Source organism: Stenella coeruleoalba (assembly GCF_951394435.1).
Source record: "Stenella coeruleoalba genome assembly, chromosome: 2".
Classification (NCBI taxonomy): Eukaryota; Metazoa; Chordata; class Mammalia; order Artiodactyla; family Delphinidae; genus Stenella; species Stenella coeruleoalba.
In genome coordinates, this window is record NC_137147.1 from 65,040,534 (window position 1) to 65,060,450 (window position 19,917).

General features: G+C 40.0%; 1 protein-coding gene across 7 annotated transcripts in view; it reads right to left on the reverse strand.

Annotated features, from left to right (window-relative positions):
• Positions 1–19,917, reverse strand: part of AKAP6 (A-kinase anchoring protein 6) — a 598,487-nt gene that overhangs the window by 10,992 nt on the left and 567,578 nt on the right. For all 7 annotated transcript variants that reach the window (XR_013827168.1, XM_079913691.1, XM_079913693.1 and 4 more), the window contains one exon: positions 865–4,286. Coding sequence is in view for 6 of the 7 variants with exons in the window: in XM_079913691.1 (XP_079769817.1) it covers positions 906–4,286 (3,381 nt within the window). In the remaining variant the exon portion in view is untranslated. The remainder of the gene's footprint in view (positions 1–864; positions 4,287–19,917) is intronic.

Sequence of the window (19,917 nt, forward strand, 5' to 3'; positions counted from 1 at the left end):
GTGTCACTTTTAGAGCTGTATCATCATATCAGAATTATCAATCAATAGCTGTCTTATTAAACATGAAGAGTAGAATGACTTTCTCAAAAAAATTGGATGGAAATCAGCCTGTCACCTTCAGGCAAAATTCAAAAATTCTGTTCTTATCAAAACACCATTAACTTGTCACGTATTCTCTCTGCATTTGCTTTCTGAGCCTGTTCTCAGTCTCTGTGTGGATAAATAAAAGCCTCTTCTTTAACATCAACTTTCCCCTCCTATTTGAATCCTCAGACTTGGTCATGATTAGGAGCTGTGACAGCACAGCCTTCCACCGGGGAAGCAAATGTGATGATAGTTACATTAGACAGAAGCGTAAAAGGAAGGCTCAGATCAGGAGATGCAGCCTTTAACCTAATCATTGTTCATCTCCAGGCACTGAAGGAAGCGGGCATCTCTGTGCACAGAAGCTGAAGCGGGGAGCACTGTCACTGTGCATGCATTCTGATCAGAGGGTATAATTGCAATTTTCAGAACCTTTTTTCCTCCCTTAATGGAAGAATTTGAGGCCCTACATTATTTGACTACTTCCTCAAATTTTTTATTCTTCTTGCCATAATGATGTAATAAAGGTAATGTTGCTAAAAATGTCAATTGTGACTGTTTTCTCCCCTTTTGCTTCATAGTTACTTGCATTGTTGGGAGTATTTCTTTCATCTAAATGTCTTATTCAGGTAAATATCTGCCAAGAACAGCTATCCTGACTAGTCTTTTCTCCTATCATAGCTTTGTTGACTAAAATTCATATTTTAAGTATGTATATATTAAATATATGTTAAAATATATCATATATATATATAAAAAAAACATGAAGACTATACGCACCTTTCAATGAGATGATTTTCATGCTTGGAGAGGGTTACATTCTACCTATGCATATTTCTATGTCGTTCTTCATGAAGGTTCAGAAGATTTTCTTCACAGGTTAAAGTTTTGGGGTTGGGATGCAAAGCAGCCGTGTCTTTTGGCTGCTTTGCCTTCGAGGAGAATCCGGGAACTCTAGATTGGGCTGAAGAAGCATCATGTTCTTCTGGCCTTCCAGACTCACCTGAGCTTTCTGAACTCTCCTTTTCACCGCTCAGCCTTGAAGGAGTAGTTAACTCTGAGCTTTCTCCATAGACATTAGAAGCTTGGGGTAAACCATCCACTTCCTTTCCTACATCACCTCTTTTTGGAGGGGGAGGACCTGAAAGAGCCATCACGTCTGCATCATCGACGAGGAGAGAAGTATCACTGAACTTGGAAGAGCCTGCTGCTGCTTGCAGTGGCACTGGAGCTTCACTGGGAACTGCAGGTTCATTTGGAAGAGCGCTGGAGAAACAGGACTGGTATTCAGAAGGGTCCTCCTCAACACAGGCCTCGAAGAAGCATTCGGTGTCTTCCTTGTCTTCTGAGCCAGAGTCAGTCATGTCCGGTGGCAGTGGAGTGTTGCTCTTCTCTTCTATGTAATTGGTGACCTCCCCGCAATCACTGTCATGAGATGAGAGAGATAAGTATGAATAAAAGTCCCCCTTTCTCAGCTGGATGGGCCGGTGGGAATGTTCCAACACCTTCTCCTTGATTTGAGTTAATGAAGTAGGAGCAGCTGCCTCATTTTCAGGTTGAGATTTACATTTTAGGGCTGTTGAAGCCATGTCAATGATTTCCTTAACAAAGTCGTGTACGGAACAATCTTCGGCATCTTTCTGATGGAAAACATCTGGGTCACAGTTGCAACAGGAAACGTTGTCACTGATAGAAACGGTTTCCTCTGTTTCGCTTTGTTCAAGTGCTAGGCAGCAACGAGCAGATTTTCCAGCCATATCTGGTGCATCATTAGATGAAGATTTCAGTACCTCAGAGTCCTGTCTATTGATAACACTGGTTTCTGAAGGCAGTTCTGGACAAGACTTCTCAGTGGGAGTAGAAGCAGCACTTTGATTTTCAAAATGGTGGTGATTTTGACATTTCTTTGGAACATGTCTAACCATCTGGGGAACAAATTCCTTTCCAGCAATATTTGAATCATCTGAGCTATCCATAAGTGCTCTGCACTTACACTGCTCACTCTCTGAAATCCTTTTCCCGGTTGAACCAAGGTTTTCTGATTCCTTTGAAATCTCATTCAGTTTGTCCTTCTGCCTTTCTGGAATAGTTTCAATATTGCCATTTTCCATGTCTGCCACATATGGATCTTTATTAACTTCGAAAATATTTTTCTTATTTTCACCCTTTGTCCCTAACTCACAGGTGTGGGGTAAATTCTTACTATTTCCATTATTTTCGGAGAGATGTTTTATGGAGCCATTTAGAAGGGCCTCAATGTTCAGGGTGTCAGAGGAATTGTTCATCTCACTACTACTTACATCCTTACTGCCCTTTATTTCATCACTGAGATTACACCTTCTCTTATCTCTTGTCAAGGAAAACTTCGGTCTAATCCAGGTCTGCAGCTCATTCTTTATATAGTCCAGCCCTGACATCAAGTTGCACTCTTCATAAATTTCATCATCTGTTGCAATACTGGAGTCGTCATCCTCATCTTTGATGCACAGTTCTTCTTCTGTCAAGGTGAGCGTCGAGCTGGAGAGGAGGTCACTGTCGTCTTCATCATCAGTGCAGGCAGAGGTGCAAGAGACATTCACGATCATGCTGACATTGACATCACTTTCATCGGCCACTGAACGAGGCAGGCGCTTCCTGAATGATGCATTTGATTCCGGGATCTTGTTCTTGTGTAACACAATATCCTCTGAGCAAAGAGAGAGCTCATCACTGCTGCTAAGTTCTGTAAGAGATGCTGGCGAGTCTTCATTGATAGAAGATGCTATGTCCAATGACAGCTGGCCAGGAAAAGACATCTTTTGGGAGCAGCTTTGAAGAGTGATATCGGAAACACTTCGCTTTATCTTTTGCTCCGAAGGGCTCTGGATATTCTCCAAACGATTCAGGAGATCTAATGTTCTTTTACTCAGTTCACCAACTGAGCCACTGCTCACGCTTATGTCCCCAGAGCTGTGACAGCTAAAAAGATCTTCATTGCTTTTATAGGATGTCAACCAACTTTCTAAAGAAGTGCTTCGCTGGAGGCTGTCACTGCCATTTTTAAAGATGCCCAATGCGAATAAATCACCCCCTGGAGAAAGAGACTCAATAGAGGAACTATGAGATAAAAGGGAGAGCTGTTTGGCATTCTGCATGCCACTGAAGGTCTTCTCTACATCACCACTTTTATATGAATTGCGATCCATTTCATGAGATGCACTTGCCAAAATTCTTTCATGGGGAGGTGCATCTGGTTGTAACTCTGTAGCCTGATGTTTAGATTTGCAGGATTTTTTATCAAAATAAAAACCATGAAGCAGGGGATCCTCCACATGTGCTTTTTCACTTTGTGACTGTTTCATTATCATTGGTAACTTGAGTTTTGAGCCTTGGAGGTATGAGTAATCATAAAATGTAAACACATCATGTTTTCCTTGTAATTCTTCTCCCAAACAATCAGGGGTATGTTTGGTAACAGTGTTTAAATCTCCAACTTTTCCATTTACACAACCGACTGGTGAAATGGATAACTGAGAGCTATTTGGAAGCTTAATTTGTTCCTCCTCATCTTTAAACTTTTGCTTTAACACGTTAACTGCATCTCCCATTTGTGGGTCCAGATGTTCAGTTTCAGGGTTACTTGGGGACCCATCCACCACATTGTGCAAGCACATTTCAGAGTTGGTAGTGGTTTCAGTGTCTCCTTCACTGACAATTCCACTCTCACTGCCTGAATTCTGACTCATGTCTCCTCCGTGGCACGGGCAGGGCTTCACCGAATTGGAAGCCCCTAGAAGATCCGGCAAAGATTTGGCAGATGAAAATGAAGAGTCTTTACTGAGACTCTTAGTTAAAACGCTAGACTGTGTCATGCTAGTGAAGGTCGGACTGTTTTTCAGGAATGGGATGTGGTTGTCTTCATAGAGCTCAACATTGTGGAGGCTGTATACTTGGTAAATGTGTGGACTGGACGGGGCAGTGATACTCGATGCACACTGAGATGCCCCGTGGTCACCTGCCTCTTCTTCATAACCAGGGTCCTCACTACCTGTCTCTTCAAGCTTTAAGGAAGGCAAGACAGGTTGGGATTCTTGATCAAGGTCATTCGATTCTTCATTCAAACTAATTAACTTGTTACTTATGTCAGTTTCATCCCATTCCAGGGCATCCTCACTTGTCCCATTTAGGTCCATCAAGCCAGGATCAATCACATTCAAAGTCTCCTGTGTAGGAGAAGTGAAAAAAAAGAAGAATTAGGGAACACAAGCATGAAAATTTTATCAATTCAAAATCTCTTGGAAGAGTCAGGAAAGAAATTTGCCCCAAGCATGAATTTGAAAGATAGCATAATTATCAGCTCTACTTCTTTCTGGAATAACATCCAAAATTATTGAAAAATGCTTTTCTATCAATAGTAATTTTTCACTGAGGGCAATAGCACAGATTAAAATGTAAGATTATTACAGTCAAATTGTAATATTTGGAATTAGCCATTTCCCATTGATTCTTCTATCATTTTTAACCTTGGATTGGGTGAAGATAAAACTGTCAGGTAAATAAAGGTAAAAAGAGTATAGCTTATGACATCTTTTAGGGAATATTCACTCTGATATTATCTCAGTTCTGGAGTTCATAATGGAGTACTATCTGCAGCCACATATGGTGAACCCCCTCCTGCTTCTATTCCTGGATTCTCCACTTGAAGCAGCTTCTGCCTGGGAAAAGAGAATAGAGTTGTATCTACCTGTAGAGCCATTCACAGGCCAGAGGCTCTCACGTGTCTATCTTTTCCACTGTCTTCCCTTTCAGCATTCTTCTTCTTCAGAATTTGGCTCTGTTCCCAATCAGACCCAAGATGAGCAACCTCCGACTGGTTTCCGTACCTACATCTTTCTGGACCTTGCGTCTCGGGCCCCACTGCTGCAGGGCAGCTTCTTAATCACAGTTCTCTCAGTCCCTCTCTTCCGCAGTCCCTCTCTATGACAGAGATTCCACTTTGAGCCTTGTTAACTTCTCTCACCATTGCCTCCTTATTTCTAACAAGCACTAACCTCCCGCTCCAGCCCACCTGCAGCCCTACAATAGCAACTATCTGAGGACTTCCTGACTCCAAGGATGAAGTAGCCCAGATTCTCTTATGCTGCTCTCTGCCTGCACAGATGGGACCTTGATCTTTCCTTGGACTTCTTGATTTTAACCCTGCTTGGTGGAGCTTGACACATTCTGGGACATAGAAGCTGAATGGGCTCCTGGACTCTGTATTCCTCCACCATCCTCATTTGCTGGCCAGCTGTCTGGATTCATGCTAGAGCCAAGAGAGGTGATATAGGTACTGCAGGCCCTGACAGGCTCACCTACAAACAGAAACTCAAACAGAACCCTGCGGTTCAGCTTATACTTATGCAGGGTAACCAGGTGGATGAACAGGATTCTAGAACGATGCAGAGCGGCTGAAGTGCTGACCTGCTGCTAACCAGCTGCATGGCCTCGGGCAAGTTGCTCAACATTTCCAAGCAGCAGTCTCCTCATGTCACTTTTTCAAGGGGGTGAGCATTATCTATCTTTGGAGATAATTCTGAGTACTAAATGGGCTAACGCTTGTGAAGGGCTGAGGAAGCAGTCAGTATAAAGCAGCTGTAATTCTCAGTGCATACGGAGAATTGCTCTAGAGTGGCCTTAATTCATGAAGGGAGAATCCTTCTCATCATTCCTTTCAATTTGCTCTTAAAATCACAAGGGAGGGCTTCCCTCGTGGCTCAGTGGTTGAGAATCTGCCTGCCGGTGTGGGGAACAAGGGTTTGAGCCCTGGTCCGGGAAGATCCCACATGCTGCGGAGCAACTAAGCCCGTGTGCCACAACTACTGAGCCTGTGCTCTAGAGCCCGCGAGCCACAACTACTGAGCCCGTGTGCCACAACTACTGAAGCCCGCGCACCACAACGAAGGGTAGCCCCCACTCACCACAACTAGAGGAAGCCTGCGCACAGCAACAAAGACCCAACGCAGCCAAAAATAAATAAATAAAATAAATAATTTTTAAAAAATTATAAAAACCACAATAGTTTCATGACATGGTAGGTAGAGAGAGGTGTCCCACAGTATTAACAGGTGAGCATATTTGCGTTACAATTCAGAATTATTTTAACAGTCTGGTTGAAAAACAGGCCATGATGCTTTTCTTCCTCAGGAGTGGGAAAAAGGCTTTACCAGCAGCACATTCACAGAACTTTCCTAAGAAGTCCTCAGTCCTTCCTGAAACTAATAGTTGAAGGATACCACACAAACACATTAAGTATAAAATAACCATTAGCACTTTATTATACTGGTTATGTAAGAGATTATCTGTATAGCTTACTTAAGTTTAAAAGAGTCCAGATACAAAGTAAACATTAATTAAGGGATATTCTTAAATGTTATAACAGAATCTTCCCTGCCAACGTTACAGCAGTTAATCTAGTACACTGGCCATCATCACGCCCGCTTAGGTATGGAGTATGTTCACCGTGATGAATTTTTATTAGAATTTCTGTTTATTCTTTGCTTGCTGATAAAGGAAGTACTAATGACCAGTTAGTACAGCTAATGAATGTTAAAATCTTCAGCTGTAGAAACAATCAATCAGTCTAATCAAATAGTATATTAATTTCAAATACTATCTTGGAGACACTGTACTCTGAGAATGCTAATAAATAATTGAACTCGTCTTTCAAAGGAGTTCTCTCTGTAACTTTCTGGTTGATTTTAACATTTAGAAGCACAGATTTTCTGTGAGAGTCCCAAACCGGGGGGCTCACACTAGCTGCAGGAACCTTGCCATCTGGATGTGCGCTGGGAGCTTAGCCCAAGTGATGCCTGTAATTCGGACTTGCCTTCCATGACAGTCATTTTCTGACCAAATGCTGCCTTTATGGCTTTACAAATGCAAGCCTACAAAAGTATAAAACTTGCAGCAGCATCTAAAAGAACAAATCTTTTGCTCAATAATGTAGTTAGAGTGGAAAATTTCCATAGGAGAAGCTTAAACTTTTGTATGTAATATCGTCCTTTACGCTTCTTAATTCTTTCTTCCTATAAATCTCTTAAATTTATTGTAACTTCCAAAAAATTTTTATGTCAACTGCGGGGAATATCTGACAAGATCCATTAGAAAATCATTCAATTTAGACTTTAAATTTTACATATCAAAGAAGTGCTACTCACTCTGCCCTCATTCACTTTTTTTCTGTCGTGAATTAAATTCTGTCAATATTTTCAATAAAATCTCCATTTCTTCAAGATTTAACTTCAAACATAAAACATACCTTGGGGGCAAAAAATAGGAAAAGTTTCCAAGAGGAAGGATATTACAATATTTATATAAGAAAAAAGTTGTCTTTGAAAAAAAAAAAGACATGTACAGAGTAATGTTAACTGGCTGTAAAATTATTTGGTCAAATGCTCTCTTTGATGATAGCCCAAAATAGCCAATAATCCTCAAGCTAGTTAAGCATTTTTTGTTGTTGTTTTTTCTCTAGAGGAATTGTCTGGTACTTTTTAAAAAGTCACAAATGTTCCTTTCTTTGATAAAGTGATAAATCAAGCATGGATTTAGAAAAAAATCTAAGAATATTTGTGAAGCCAAAAGGATGGTGAGTAGTACACGAGGTTCCAACAGAGAGTCTGGCTTTCCAGAGATAATTCTGAATTAAATTCATTTGTGCCAAGTCCTTTCATTTACAAACTTGTTTCACTGGTGCAGAATTTTGGCCTAAACCAAGGGCTCTATATAAAGAATTACAAACACACACACACACACACACACACACACACACGCACACGCACACGCACACATATACACACACACACATCTTTACAGATCTGCTCAAGACCAAGTGGAATTAATTGGTGTTACTTTATTTTTTATTCTTGGAGGCAGGTTATTTATATTAGTGTAATATATACAGAGAAAGTAACTAAAAAGTGGCTGGAGAAATATGATGATGATGATGATGATGAAAGAACCAATATTCCAGTTGCAGCAAGTAATACATATCTAAATTAATTTCCTTCTGTACTTGCATGACTTTGAGTTAGGTATCCCAGGATTGCATTTCTAGTATTTTCATAATATTTTAGGTTATGGTAGATTTTTATAAGCAATGAGAAACACATTATCAGCTAAAGAGTGGAGACGAAGGAACCTGACATTCTATAAAACAAAAACCCAACAGAGTTCTGATATAGCTACCTCTGAATTCCTTTAATTTCCTTTAAAAAGTTGTAACTTTTGAAAAACTAAAGTATCTCGAAAAGACTAGGATGAACTGAATGTTCCAGTCAAACTTCTGGTACTCAGAATGGCCAAAACCATTAGGAGGTCTTGCAATCTGTGTTCCCCTGTTTATTCTAGATCTAGGAATTTATTAAGCAACACCACTTGCAAAGCCCTGGGAGGAAAGATTTATCTGTGGAAAAGTAGAATACAACAGAAACATACAATAAATAAAAATAACAAAAACATAAACAGCATTAACCGTAATTGAATAAAGATAAGCATATTTACCCTAGGGCAAAAGGCAGAACACAGGGAAGCCTGAGGCGGCGATGGAAACAGGGAGAAAATAATATATAGATCAGGGTCGGGGAATCCATTTAAATGAGGGGATATTCCATCCCTTCATATACTCATTCTGCTTTTTTGATGCAATATTTTCCCACCCCTCCAAATGCAAAAACCAAAGTGTCTGATCATTAGATGCATAATTATTTTCCTAAATTAGACTGAGGTAGAAACTTTTTAAAAACAACATCAACAACCATAAGAAAGAGCTAGTCCTTAATAAATAGAAAGAGAGCTTTTATGAGAATTCAGAGTTTATAGTACTTTGTCGCTTGTTGGGCAGAGAACAGATTCAGAGTTAGCAAGAAAAAAATATAGATGAAAAGAGAAATAGGATAAAAAGCAAAAATGTTCACTGTTTATCAACCATTTTGGGATTTGGGGCAAACAGATCTGGGTTTGAATCCTGGATATCCCCCCATTCACAGGTTAGCGGTATGATCCTGGACGAGTTATTTAACATCTGTGTGCCTCAGTTCCACCATTTATCTATTCAAGATAATCAGAGCACATTGTGTCTGTCTTAGAGACTGTTGGGAGCTTTAAATGATAAGATGTCTGTAAAGACCTATGGGAAGGGCCTGACACACAGTAGTGGTACAAGGACTGCAGCTATCAGCATATACTGCCTGTAAAGAGAGAGGAAGATAGTGCAGCTGACTGTTAAATAACCTTATCAAGGTTTGCATTAAGACTGGTGGTTTGTTGACTAAGCTCTTTAGTGCAACCACATGCATGGAATCCAATGAAATCAACACCAGTTAGGCCCCTAACTCACTCCCATTGCACTACAAATGGGGTGTGGGTTTGTCTTTGCATGTCCTCACTGGGCTTACCCCTTAGGAAAAGCCAGATGAGAAAAGAAGCCTGTCCAGCCCTCAGCAGGGCCCATAGCTCAAGGACTTTCTATTTCCTGAAAATAATCTTTATTTTCAAAAGGCAGGTCTATTGTCTGTGAAATTCTATCACAACTGACACATTAGAGCAATCAAATCCTGCTCACTATCTATCAGATTGACAATAATGTTAAAGTAACTTGTCTCAGCTCAGAAAAAGCTTTGAAATTCTGTCTCACACGAATGATCAAAAACTGTTCTAGTGAATGCTCTTTTTCAATAACAGAGCTGATCAGAAACTCAAAACAGACAAGTAAAACCCAAAGCCATCTCACAAATCTCACTAAAATGAGTACTGACATGGACATATTTCCTAGTCTTGGCTCCAGAGATATTTCTGAATTAGCTGAAAATGAAAAATCCATTAGATGTTGTTTTAAAGTAAGTTTTACAATAGCAAAAATTGCCTTAGTTTTCAACAGGAACCAGGGACGAAAGAGAGTTCAGTGTTGAGAATCAGGGGTTTTCCTCCCAGCTATAAACTTTATGAGGGCAGGGGCTCCTCTGTCCTGTCTCCACTAGTGCCCTGGCAACTAAAACCATGCCTGGCAGGGAGCAGGTTCTCAAAAAATTATTTAATGAGCAAAGAAAGACTTGTCTGTGGTCTCATGAATTGTTGAAGAACTCTGGGGAAAGGTTCTGCGGTTTTTTTGCCATGACAAAACCACATGGAGAATTTTTGACTGTATAACTGGTGCTACTGCTCAGTTATAAGAGCGAGCAGCCTCAAAAACATTATGCTAGGTGAAAGAAGTCAGACACCAAAAGCCATATGTTGTATAATTCCATTTATGTAAAATAGCTAGACTAGGTAAATTCATAGAGACAGAATCGAAATTGGTGGTTGCTAGGGCTTCCCTGGTGGCGCAGTGGTTGAGAGTCCACCTGCCGATGCAGGGGACGCGGGTTCGTGCCCCGGTCTGGGAAGATGCCGCGGAGCGGCTGGGCCCGTGAGCCATGGCCGCTGAGCCTGCGCGTCCGGAGCCTGTGCTCCGCAACGGGAGAAGCCACAACAGTGAGAGGCCCGCGTACCACAAAAAAAAAAAAAAAAAAAAATTGGTGGTTGCCAGAGACTTGTGGGAGGGGAGAATGGGGAGCGATTCCTTAATGGGTGCAGGGTTTCCTTTTGGGGAGATGAAAATGTTTTGGAATTAGATAATGTTTTGGAATTAGATAGAGGTGACGGTTATGTAACATTGTGAATGTACTAAATGCCACTGAATTGCTCACTTTAAACGATTAATTTTATGTTATGTTAATTTCATCTCAAAAAAAGCCAAAAAACAAAAAACCCCCAAAAACCCAAGCAAATGTAGTTCTCAGTCCTACTGTTTCTGAACTTGTAAGATCATCAAACATAACAGGACATCATCGCTCTGTTGAGGAACTTGCTTACAAAAATATTACAACAGATATTTCTGAACTCATTTACATCACTGTACATATATTATCAATAAAGATAATTTTTTATTACAGGCTTCTTTGTTTGGTCTGAATGCATGCCCATCATTCCCAGAAATGCTGAAGACCATCCTGTGTATAATACTTCTCTTAGTTCAACTTCACTCATTTCGATGCAACAGCCTCTTGAGGAGAGAGGAGTGTGATTACCAGAGCCCTCATTTGCTGAACCCTCTGGCAGGGTCAACAGTGACCTTCTGACAGCCCAGTCCAACTGATTCTCCTTTGCCCTTATTTTACTTGATTCCTCCACAGCATTTGACTCCATTTTTCTTGATATTTTCTCCTCCTTTGATTACCTTGATGCTAAGCCTCCTTGTAAAATCCACTCAAGCCGACTGTTAAATGATAGTGTGTCCCACAGTTCTGTTTGGCTTTTTTTCACCCTACAGACTCTCCTACCATAGGTTTAGCCACATGAGGCCTGATTGTCTATTATTTTGAGGGTGGTATAGGCTACGTTGAGGAGAAAGGCATTCAGAGAAAGGGTTGGAGGAGGGGGACACTGCAAGAAGAGGGAAGAGTAAGAAGCAAAGGCAGATGGGACAGAGCCTTGTGGGTACCTTCAAGGGAAGGATGAGCAACGAGCAAAAGAAACACAGGAAGAATATCCAAGTAGGACTGCTATGAAATTCTGGGAACTGAGAGAAGAATCCTTTTAAAGTAGCAGGTGGTTAAGAGTGTTATAGAAGCAGAGAAGATAAGATGAATGGGAGGTGAGGGAAAGCCAGTGAATTAGCAAGAAGAAAGTCATTTGTTGCCTTGGAAAGGGCAGGTCCTAGAGGCTGGTGGGTGAGGAAAGGAGCACAGGATGTGCTTGAGAGTAACCTGAAGGAATCCAGGTTCCACAGTAAAGCTACGGTTGAAATTGGGAGCCTGGTCCTACCAGGTGCTATTCACCGCCTTTCTTGCCTTCTAGCACCATCGTGGAAGGAGAGCACAAGTGGAGAAACCGTGGAGGCCACAGAATGTACAGGAAACTCTTCAGTTGTTCTAACATCTCTTCCCTCAACTTCAGACACAGTAACCCATCCTGACTCTGTATCCATTTGAAAACAAAAAAATCCTATTTAATACTTCTTTTTTTTTTTTTTCCGGTACACGGGCCTCTCACTGTTGCGGCCCCTCCCATTGCGGAGCACAGGCTCCGTATGCGCAGGCTCAGTAGCCATGGCTCACAGGCCCCACCACTCCACGGCATGTGGGATCTTCCCGGACCGGGGCACGAACCTGTGTCCCCTGCATTGGCAGGCGGACTCTCAACCACTGCGCCACCAGGGAAGCCCCTATTTAATACTTTTTAAGTTTGATTTTTTTGTGTGTGAAGAACAGGTTGCCAAGAAATTTAAGGTTCTATAAACAGGGTGATTGTGAGGCTGTAAGGAGGAATTCCATAGAAGAAAGAAGGAAACACAAATTATAAGCACTTCTTTCTGCCCTTTCTGTAACTTCAGTGTCACAGTACTATTTTGACTAAAAGGCAACATGTTTGTGCCAATAAATTAAATAAATTTAATTACTGTCAAAATGTCTAAATAACTCTTAGGTGTAGTAACCTCAGTGTTGGTATATTAAAGCTAGGTGGCAAAGATGAATTTCTTGCATCAAGCTATTTTTTCAACAAATTAATTATTGTATAAATCATTATTCGTTAAGCATACACTGTAGGAAAAAGTTGTTTTGCCACCCAACTCTGAATGTTTCATTAAAAGTATTATAACTAGAAAAATAATCTACTTCCACTGGAAAATAAATTATTTTATCTTAAATATTGCTTTATGTGCAAACATTGAAATTTTATTGTATTCAGAACAGACTGAATAGGGAAATTGGCTTATTTTTCTGTTTTTAGTCACTCTTCTGTTTTCCAGAAAATTTTCCCCAGAGTTGCAAGAAAGTATCTACATTTAGGATTATTTAAAAATGAATTTAAAAAAACAACAACTTGGGAAGAGATTTTTAAATAAAAGGAATTTCTTTATCTGACCTCTTCAGTACTGTGTAGAACTGAAACCAATAAAATGAAGTACAAAAGAAAAATAAACTCAATAAAGTTGTAAAAAACCCAACCGTAGTAAAATGGTGGCATTTTCTACATTCTACCACATGGTAAAACTATTTGAATGACAACAGACCCACATGCCAAGTTGCATAAATGATTTTTTCCCCTAATGATAACATCTGGCCCAATTCTTCTGTCATTATTCTGTTTGGTGTTTGCCTTTTGACTGTCAAAAGTTGACATAACATTTGAGTTTTGTGCCTTGGGATGTAATTTTTGCCTCACCTTTGCCTTAGCGAAAAGTATACTCTTGTTCCTCCCTTTATGATAAGGAGCTCCCATTAATAAAACCTACAATTTTTTAAAACCTACAAAGCATATTTGTAGTAAAGAGGAGGTGAACAGTCTTGTCAACAAGTGAAGTTTTACTGACATAGACTTAGTTTCCCAACTTTCAGACTGAACTTTAAGAACACAGATTTGTGGCATGATTCTGAGGTAGTTACATGTACAAGGAGAGCTTTGCCAACACGCTGAAGTCTGCCTGCAAAGCCAAATATCAGCTGACAAAGTTCACTCACGTCTAGGATCAGTGTCCTTTGTGAAGTACATATCATTGGGTTGGTCAAAAAGTTCGTTCAGATTTTTTGTAGCATTTTGCAGAAAAACCCGAATGAACTTTTTGGCCAACCCAGTAGTTGAGAGAATTGTTGTGTCTTTTCACTCTCTAAAGGTCCACATTAAGAACCAACATTGTGCTATTGCTGTTTTCTTTTTAAAAATTTATTTATTTAATTTATTTTTTTGGCTGTGTTGGGTCTTCGTTGCTGCACGCAGGCTTTCTCTACTTGCAGCGAATGGGGGCTACTCTTCGTTGCAATGCGCACTCTTCTCATTGTGGTGGCTTCTCTTGTTGTGGAGCACAGGCTCTGAGTGGGCGGGCTTCAGTAGCTGTGGCGTGCGGGATCAGTAGTTGTGGCTCACAGGCTCTAGAGCACACGCTCAGTAGCTGTGGTGCACAGGCTTAGTTGTTCTGCAGCATGTGGGATCTTCCCAGACCAGGGCTCGAACCCATGTTCCCTGCATTGGCAGGCAGATTCTTAATCACTATGCCACCAGGGAAGTCCCAGCTACTGCTGTTTTTAATGGTTTGCTCCTCTCAGATAAATAGGGGTATGGGATTCGTTTTGTTTGTTTCCATTCAATTTTAATAGTGTGATTACAACTCACCATTCAGAGAAAAAAACAAGAAAAATGTTGGAATGACCAAAAATGGTACATATTATTTTAATCTCTTTTCCATCTTATTTGTGCCAGTCAACCAAACTTGTTTCTTGCTTTTCCCAGTTTATTATCTGATTGGCCCAATGTCTAACATGATTAACAAGGAAGTCAGTTATGATTTGTTTTCTTAAATGGCTTAACCTTTGTTTATACATCTGACTTGATTTGATTCACATTTTTGTTTTAATAGCCTCCTTTAAAGACAACTGCTTTTAGACTTAAGGAGAACTGAAAAACCTCTGCTAGAATAGCTCCCTAGAGCTATACTGTTCCTTCCATAAAAATGACTGGAAAATATACAAGTTACACTTTAGGCTAGAAAATTTGCTTGAAATTTCAGGATGAATTTTCCTAGAAGGTAGTAAATGTATTTGAAGTAAGTTTCCAAGAGATTTTATACTTCTGACTCCTAGAGTCCTTAGACATGTTAAAAATGTAGAATCCCTGGGCTTCCCTGGTGGCACAGTGGTTGGGAGTCCACCTGCCGGTGTGGGGGAACACGGGTTCGAGCCCTCCCTGGTCCTGGAGGATCCCACATGCCGCGGAGCAACTAAGCCTGTGCGCCACAACTACTGAGCCTGTGCTCTAGAGCCCATGAGCCACAACTACTGAGCCCGCATGCCACAACCACTGAAGCCCATGCACCTAGAGCCTGTGCTCCACAACAAGAGAAGCCACTGCAATAAGAAGCCCGTGCACCGCAACAAAGAGTAGCCCCACTCGCTGCAACTAGAGAAAGCCCGTGCACAGCAATGAAGACACAATACAGCCAAAAATAAAAATAAATGAAATAAATAAATTTATTTAAAAAAAATGTAGAATCCCTGGGGGATTTTCTTTTTTTTGAGATCTCAAGGGGAAAATAGTAATGATTCTGAGCTCCGATTAGATTTAAAAACTCAGTCTTCATTGGAATAGAAGCTCTGGTCCTGGGCTGTCATGAAGGAGGCTCTTGAGAGTTTTAAATGTTGGGACCTTAATTCAAACTGTAACCCAAATCAAAGAAATGTAAATTTCATTCTGTGGGAGAAAATATTTGCAAATGAAGCAACTGATAAAGGATTAATCTCCATAATATACAAGCAGCTCATGCAGCTCAATACCAAAAAAGCAAACACTCCAATCCAAAAATAGGCAGAAGACCTAAAAAGACATGTCTCCAAAGAAGATATACAGATTACTGACAAACACATGAAAGGATGCTCAACATCACTAATCATTAGAGAGATGCAAATCAAAACTACAATGAGGTATCACCTCATACTGGTCAGAATGGCCATCATCAAAAATTCTACAGACAATAAATGCTGGAGAGGGTGTGGAGAAAAAGGAACCCTCTTGCACTGTTGGTGGTAATGTAAATTGATACACCCACTATGGAGAACAGTAGGAGGTTCCTCAAGAAACTAAAAATAGAACTACCATATGACCCAGCAATCCCACTACTGGGCATATACCCTGAGAAAACCATAATTCAAAAAGAGTCATGTACCACAATGTTCACCGCAGCTCTATTTATAATAGCCAGGACATGGAAGCAACCTAAGTGTCCATCGACAGATGAATGGATAAAGAAGATGTGGCACATATATACAATTGAATATTACTCAGCCATAAAAAGAAACGAAATTGAGTTATTTGTAGTGAGGTGGATGGACCTAGAGTCTGTCATACAGAGTGAAGTAAGTCAGAAAGAGAAAAACAAATACTGTATGCTAACACATATATATGAATCTAAAAAAAGAAAACAACAATGGTTCTGAAGAACCTAGGGGCAGGACAGGAATCAAGACGCAGACATAGAGAATGGACTTGAGGACACGGGGAGGGGGAAGGGTAAGCTGGGACGAAGTGAGAGAGTAGCAATGACATATATACACTACCAAATGTAAAATAGACAGCTAGTGGGAAGCAGCTGCATAGAGATCAGCTCAGTGCTTTGTGTCTACCTAGAGGGGTGGGATAGGGAGGGTGGGAGGGAGATGCAGGAGGATATGGGGATATATGTATACGTATAGCAGTTTCACTTTGTTATACAACAGCAACTAACACAACAATGTAAAGCAATTATACTCCAATAAAGATGTTAAAAAAAATTTTCATTCTAGAGGAAAAATGATCTCAAAATGTGAATTCATTTTGTAAATTAAAAAATAAAAAAAGAATATTAGAGGCTTAGGGTCACCTTAATCCCTTAAAATCCTTTTTTAATGTAACAAATAACCAAAAATAATTTCAAACCCCGAACTCTTCAGATATGGGCCCTTGAGCTGGCAACTAAGAGAATATACTGAGCTTATAGTCCAGAGAGGCAAGACACTGATGGCCAGTGGAGCTAATAACCTGAGCCAGACCTGCTCAATTTACCACTGCAAGCACGCGACCATGGTAGCATTTGTGACATCTCTGCTTTGCTTGCAGTCAGTGCAGACTGAGGCATACTTTGACTACAGAAAGCTTGGCTACTTTTTTTCTTAATAAATGGCAAGTAATCAGGAAAATATGAAGCCAGGTGACCTCCACCTCCTACCAAATCAACAATGTTTTTCAAAGGCCTACTCCGTGCAAGACATTCTCCTGGCAGATATCACTGCTGTTATTAGGAAGAATGGGGAACACTTAGATAAATAGAGATCCCTTATGTTTGTCTACGGATAGGTTCTATACTAAGGTATCAAAGAGTTTGGTTTCTTTCTCCAAAATTAAAGTCCCCCCTCCCACAAAATTAACCATTTTCCCTCATTATTCAGTAAAACCACTAGATGAGCTCTGACTCCATAAACTTTAGGAACTCGTTTATTATGTTGTCTGATCAGACCTTGCGTTTATTTACACAGTGTACCCATAAAACCCAGCTTTCATTAGTGCTGGGGAGGCATAGCCCTGCTTCCTTTGCTGGGGAAGGTGAAGCTGGAGAAGATAATTAACCATGAAACAATAAGGAGGCTTGCTGGGTAAGCAGTAGTGTGAAAACAGTTACTCCTCACAAAAGAGGGGAAATTAGCTTGCTGGATAAAAAAGGAAGTGTCAGATTGAAGACTGAAAGGCCTGCCAACAGAAGTAGATAGCTCTATGCATCATTAATGAAATTTTTTAACACTTAAAACGCCACAGCTGTCCACATTTAAATGCATGTAAATGCCATGTGTTTCCAGAGATTAATATGCTTGTTAAAATATTTCTTTCCCCTTAAACTTCTAGATGTTGTCTCTGTCTATTTCATTTCACCTACTTCCTTTCCAAGAATAAAAATACACTAGCTTTCTCAGCATTGTGTCCTCATTTCCAAAGCCCACGTACACCAGGCGTCCTGGAGATAGGCAGCGTGCTCATTATATTTTAACAAACACATTATTTTATATTCATAATACCGATATTTTAGTAAACAGAAAGTTTGTTTTGATTTTGCTGCTTCACAGAGTGAAGACTTATGATGTGCATTTCCTTTCAAAACTTCCTCCTGGAGCATTAGTGCTCCCTGAAGCAGCCCCATTTTGGCAGAAATTCAGTTCTGTGCAGTGCCAAAAGAAATAGAATAAACAAACACTGCTCCATGCAGCTGGCGAGATAATTTACATATTACTGCACACCAAACATGAAGACCTGAATATGGATTAGAGCTACGGTGATGACACAAATGTCATATAGATAAAGAGAAACAAAATCCAACACATTGTTGTTTATTTTACCACTGCTACTGTATGAGTGTCACTCAGAAAGAAAAAAAAAAAAAAGGAAGAATTGCTTTTTGAAAATTGGACTCCCTTCCTTATTTGAAGTGGGTTCTTTCAGACTGTAAAACAAGAAAAGAGCAGAAGGGCGTGTGTTATTTTGGATCCCCTAATATTCTGTCCTTTTGTTTTATAACAAACCCATTTTCATGTGCATCAATTTGGATGAGGTGGGTTAGTGATCTCACAAGAACAACCTTTAATATACAAAGACACCTGAATTCCTATCTAGCCTTTTCTCCACACTTGACAATTTCAGTTGAGCACTGTGCTCCTTAACTGACAGTTTAAGTTCCATGAATGGAATCCTTGGTTAGAGAGGTCCAGCAGGCCATTTGGGCCCATTAAAGCTCCATCAGGATACACCATCCTGTGGACAGGACTTGCCTAGAGTTCTCAGCTAACTTGTCTTTCTTCTTGCATGTCAGTTGACCCTTCTCGTCCATACCTAGATGTACAGGTGTCCTAAGGAAGAAGGGACATCTCTCTGGATGTTTATTGCTGTAAGTCTTTTTCTAGTCCTTGGGGATGACAAGAGCTATATAAAGAGCTAAGAAAGTAACATAACAAATGATGATGGTGATATGGTAAGGAATAAAAAGAATGTAAAATATTTGAGTTTCCACCAAATAAAAAATTCTTTATCCTGCATTGGACAGGGTTGACTTTTCTTTACCTGCAAAAACTGCTCTTGAAATGGGATTATTTTAGGAGCGTCTAGTTCTTTAATTTTTAGAAGTAATTGTCACTACCCCTACTCTTGCCTAAGTGTAAAAACAAAGGGAGAAATCAGGGCCATGTGAGAGAATCTAGTTAGATATCATTAGAGTTTAACAGTCAAGGAATGTGTTTTAACGCTGAAGAAACAAACCATTTCAGAACAGTCAAGGGAGCTGGAGTTATTTTACCAGGTGAGGAAAAGGCTATATTGGGACTTATTTTCTATAGCACTTCGGAAGTTACTATGACTTGAACAATGAAAAAGTTCTCTATTTCCAGAACTCCAAACACAAGAAATGGAATTACATTGCAACAGGAAAAAGCAGGTAAGATATACCAAAAGGATTTTTTATTAAAAGGGCAACAGAACATTCTCATAGACTCCCATGACAGTTTGCGAAAAATCTATCCCTAGACATTTTTAAAAACAGAAGAAGCAACAACATGTTCAGGATGATCCTACATACCACTTTCAAACCAAGCTTCCTAAAATAAATCCTTTCATTGCATTACTCCGCTCACTAAAACAAAACAAAACAAATAAACAAACAACTTGCAATGGTCATTTTCTCTTCAAATTATTCTGACCTGTTTTTTTTTTTTTTCTTTTTTTTTGGCTGCTCTGCATGGCATGCAGGATCTTAATTCCCCAACCAGGGATCGAACCCGTGCCCCCTGCATTGGAAACGCAGTCTTAACCACTGCACCGCCAGGGAAGTCCCCTGACTGACTTCTAAGGCATTCCTTAATCTGGTCATCTAAAAATGACTGAGATTTAATTTAATGTTCCTCCAAAGCTGACCTTCACTATATTTACTGCCTCAAGAATATTCACTGTTCATGTATGTTACCATGCCTATGTTCATAGTAGGTATTCAATAAATAATTTTTGATTGAATGAAAGAATGTGGTTTCTATTGCCCTCACCAAATATCTCAAAATTCAGGCTGAAACTCCTCTATAAAGGTTCCTCTGAATACTCAGCCCTCAGTGACTTCCCTCTCCTTTGATTCTTACACTAGTAATAGAACCACACAATTTAGTATTAACATTTGTTTATTTGTTCAACAAATGTTCATTAAATACTTACTACATAGTACGGCCCAAGCACTGAACAGATATAAAAGTGAACTGAGCACAGACTCACCTCTCAAGTATCTTG